At 31.8% G+C, this 4664-nt stretch overlaps 1 protein-coding gene across 1 annotated transcript; it reads right to left on the bottom strand.

Moving 5' to 3' along the window:
* Nucleotides 1–474: 474 nt before the first annotated feature.
* LOC139704441 (zinc finger protein 84-like) lies at nucleotides 475–1735 on the bottom strand. The gene is given in 3 exon segments (XM_071607287.1): nucleotides 475–524; nucleotides 527–580; nucleotides 583–1735. Coding segments are annotated over 3 exon segments (1257 nt in total).
* Between the last annotated feature and the right edge of the window lie 2929 nt (nucleotides 1736–4664).

Here is a 4664-nt window from a genome sequence, read left to right as displayed (position 1 = left end):
GCTGAGTATTGGTGAATACATTTTGGAGGCATTGTCACATTGTCAATTTTCACATTTCAAAACTTTCTCTCTGCTAAGATTATTGTGGTGGCGATTAAATTTTTACCCTTTCTTAGAGGAATGGTTCAATGGTCTCATTTATAAAGCTTCACTCCAGCATATTTTATCTGATTTCTAGTAATGTACAACATATAATTTTAAATATTTCTACATTCTCTATATTTATATGTCTTCTTTTCAGAATAAATAGCCTAGTGGTGAAAAAGAAATGATTTCTTATTAAAAGCTTTGATACATTGTTTTCATTCATAGGGGTTCTTTCCTGTATAAATTCTGTTGTTAATGAGGTTTAGTTTTTCTTTAAAAGTATTATCACTTTATTTACATTTCATATTCACCATTGTGTCTTCTGCTGTGGTGAATAAAGTTTTATTTTTTATTAAAAGTTTTGCCACTTTATTCACATTTTTAGGACTATTCTCCAGAGTGAGTTCTTCTATGGTGAATAATGCCTGTTTTATTCTAAAAGCTTTGCCACATTCCTTACATTTGTAGGGCTTCTCTCGAGTGTGAATTCTCTGTGGCAAATAAGGTGTGATTTTCGACTGAAAGCTTTGCCACATTCTTTGCATTGGTACGGCTTCTCTCCAGTGTGAATTCTGCTGTGGCGAATAAGGTTTGATTTTCGACTGAAAGCTTTGCCACATTCTTTACATTTGTAGGGTTTCTCTCCAGTGTGAGTTCTACTGTGGCAAATAAGGTGTGATTTTTGAATGAAAGCTTTGCCACATTCTTTACATTTGTAGGGCTTCTCTCGAGTGTGAGTTCTACTGTGGCAAATAAGGTGTGATTTTCGACTGAAAGCTTTGCCACATTCTTTACATTTGTAGGGCTTCTCTCCAGTGTGAGTTCTGCTGTGGCGAATAAGTTGTAATTTTCGAGTGAAAGCTTTGCCACATTCTTTACATTTGTAGGGCTTCTCTTCAGTGTGAGTTCTGCTGTGGCGAATAAGTTGTAATTTTCGAGTGAAAGCTTTGCCACATTCTTTACATTTGTAGGGCTTCTCTCCAGTGTGAGTTCTGCTGTGGCGAATAAGGTCTGATTTTTTACTGAAAGCTTTGCCACATTCTTTACATTTGTACGGCTTCTCTCCAGTGTGAGTTCTCCTGTGGTAAGTAAGTCCTTCTTTTCTACTGAAAGCTTTGCCACAATCTTTACATTTGTAGGGCTTCTCTCCAGTGTGAGTTCTGCTGTGGTAAGTAAGTCCTACTTTTCTACTGAAAGCTTTGCCACATTCTTTACATTTGTAGGGCTTCTCTCCACTGTGAGTTCTGCTGTGGTGAATAAGGTCTGATTTTTGACTAAAAGCATTGCTACATTCTTTACATTTGTAGGGCTTCTCTCCAGTGTGAGTTCTTCTGTGGCGAATAAGGAGTGATATATGACTGAAATCTTTGCCACATTCTTTACATTTGTAGGGCTTCTCTCCAGTGTGAGTTCTGCTGTGGTGAATAAGGTCTGTTTTTTGACTAAAAGCTTTGCCACATTCTCTACATTTGTAGAGCTTTTCTCCAGTGTGAATTCTTCTTTGGTAAATAATGTTTAATTTTTGACTAAAAACTTTACCATATTCTTCACATTTGTAGGGCTTCTCTTCAGTGAGAATTTTGCTTTGCTTAATAAAGATTGATTTTTCTTTATAAACTTTATCACATTCTGCCCAATGGTAGGGCATCTGTCCAGTGTGGGTTACTCTGTGGTTAATAAGATCATTTATTTTACTAAAAGCTTTGCCACATTTTTTATATTTGTAGGGCTTCTCTCCAGTATAAATTCTCTGGTGGTGAACAAGGCCTGATTTTTTATATGATTTCTGGTGTTCACTCTCACTTGTGGTTTTCCATATTTTCTTTTGTTGTAAATAGTCAAGATCACAACTTCTATATTTCCCATTTATCAATTTGTGAAATATATGTTTTATGCCCTTCTCTGGTGAATATTCTTGGGTATCATGTGGAGTCATGGCTGAAATAAACAAAAATAAAAAAAAAACAATAACTACTAGACAGGGATAAATATATTTTGCATACATAACATGAAATTAAGGTAGAATAAATACATAAGGAGTGTAGCAGATTAGTAAGTCCAAGTCATCATAAATCAAAAAATATATCAGTTCAATAAAAATGCACAAACAAAATTACCTTGAGAATATTACTCAAATTTTTGTAGAGACCACAGCATCCAAGAGGAATACATCATTAAGAAGAGTTATATAATAAAGAGAAGGTAAGTATGTTACTTTTATCATCCACAGCCATTTGTTCTCTATTAGATAGCATTGTGTATTTAGGAAATATCTATCAGCTACCTTCACTCTCAGTAGAACAAGAGAAATGTAAAACATACAAACATTTGTGGCTTTTTCAAAGAGTGTCTAAAAACTGGCTTTGGTCTACCATGACATACAGACATAAAAATAACTAGTATATTTTGAGTGATAATACCACAAATATTCAACAAGTTTAAAGAGGCTATGGACTATTAAAAAGAAAAATGAACAAAAAATTTACTAAGAAATATACACATATATGTGTAAAAAATTTTCCATTAAAACATTTTAAATGACTATAAAAACCTTGGATAGCCTATGGCCATAATACTTGGATGAAGACAATGCATAACAATCAAGAATAATAAATTGATTTTTATATTTTTAAATTTGTGAGATATGACGATTTCTTTCATTGACAAATACACCTTTGTTTATTTCCTAAATATATCATGGTATTTTATACTATATATACAAGGTAAAATGACTAAATAGAATGAATTAACACAAAAAAAGAATGAATTAACACAATTATTATTTTAGATAATTATCAGTTTTGTTCTTACAAGGTATTGTATTTCTTCTATTAGTATTTATGAAAAATATAATACACTCACCATGTGGTAAAACAAAACTCTTGACCCTTTTATGCTCAATAAAATAAAAATATGTGACTTTGAGTATAATATCAACCCTACACAAAACACAGTACCTGGTGAGCAAAATTTTACCCACTAAATTTCTGATTCCACATATGAATCAAATGTTCCTGAAATTAATCTCTGCATGCCACATTTCTCTTAATTCAAAGTCCTGCATACTGAGAACAATGTGTGCACTAAATACAAAAACAGAGGTATCTCTTCAGTTTTCTGATTTAATTATTCAAGGATACATATTTAGCACTGGCATTTCTGGAACTTTAGGTCATCCAACATTTAATTTTTCATGTGTGGTGCTTGAGATTAACCCCCCCCCCCCAAATTTTATATCACTGAACTACAAAACAAGTCTTTTTAAAATTTTTTGACTCATGCTGTTTCTAAATTTCTATGACTTCCCTCAATCTTGAAGTACTTTTTCATGGCCTCCCAATTAGCAAATATTACAAGGATGCAGCACTGTTCTTGCCTATTTTTATTTATTTAAGAGGTTTTTTTTATACTTTTTTTCCAAAAATGAACTATATAATCTACTGTTGGCTCCTTTAATAAAAAAAAGTAATACAGCAAATATAAACAAAGAGAAGCATGGCTTAATCCAAGTGACAAGAAAGAAAAAAAAACATTAAAAACTGAAATTTAGGATACTGGCAATTATGAATTACTCAAAGAACACTAAATAACGATTTAAAGAAAGTTTAGAGAGTGAAATTGAGACAAAAATATAAATATAAATAAGCACAAATTGTGCATGTGAATAATTCTTTAAGGAAAAAAATGAGAGGGGCATTCCTAAGTGTGCAAATCTGAAATTCTACCAATATGGGAGAGGCTTATCATGCAGGACCAAGTTTAAGACTAGTCTAAGCAACTTGTAAAATACTGTAAAAATTAAAAACCTATAGGATATATAAAGATAAGTGGGATACACACACACACACACACACACACACACACACACACATTACACTTGAGGGAATATAATATATATATATTTGTAAAAAATCCAATCATGCCACAATGAAAAGCAATGATCTAGAAATTAAATCATTAATCACAATAGAAAAAATAAGAAATATAGAAAAAAAGCTTACAAAGCAGAAGTATAATGAGTTATTCACTTCAAAATATTTATGATTATTAATGCATTATTACAAAACCCAATAAAAAATTTACTAACAGAATTAAATCTAAAAAAAGAAACTTATAAGTCAGTACCAGCAGAGAGCATTAAAAGAAACCAAGCATGATCTGCTCCTAGAGGGCCTATTTGTTTAAAGATGGATAATGCCTCTGCCTTTATATCTCATCCTTTTGCACAATTTTTAATGAATGAGATATAGTTTTAAATTATGAAGTTTCTCATAATCGTTTTGGACAAGCTTTTGTTGAATGAATAAATTATATCCCGATCCTTGCCTTTTCAAACAGAAACAAACAAAAGATCTAGCCTCTCTCATATTAAAATATACATTAAATAATGTTTTATTTACACTTAATGTGCTCAATATACAACATAAAATTAATACTCAAAATTGGTCATCTGCATTGAATAGGCATTTTATTCTCAAACATCCATTACCTATCTATCTATCTATCTATCTATGTGTATATATAAGATTCCAGCTTATCAGCATGGCAAGGTACTATGCCTTTGATCATGTGGGGAA

The sequence above is a fragment of the Marmota flaviventris genome, unplaced genomic scaffold (genome assembly GCF_047511675.1).
Source record: "Marmota flaviventris isolate mMarFla1 unplaced genomic scaffold, mMarFla1.hap1 Scaffold_61, whole genome shotgun sequence".
NCBI lineage: Eukaryota > Metazoa > Chordata > Mammalia > Rodentia > Sciuridae > Marmota > Marmota flaviventris.
The sequence above is the reverse complement of the archived record's forward strand: the minus strand, read 5'-3'. Positions and strand labels throughout refer to the sequence as shown.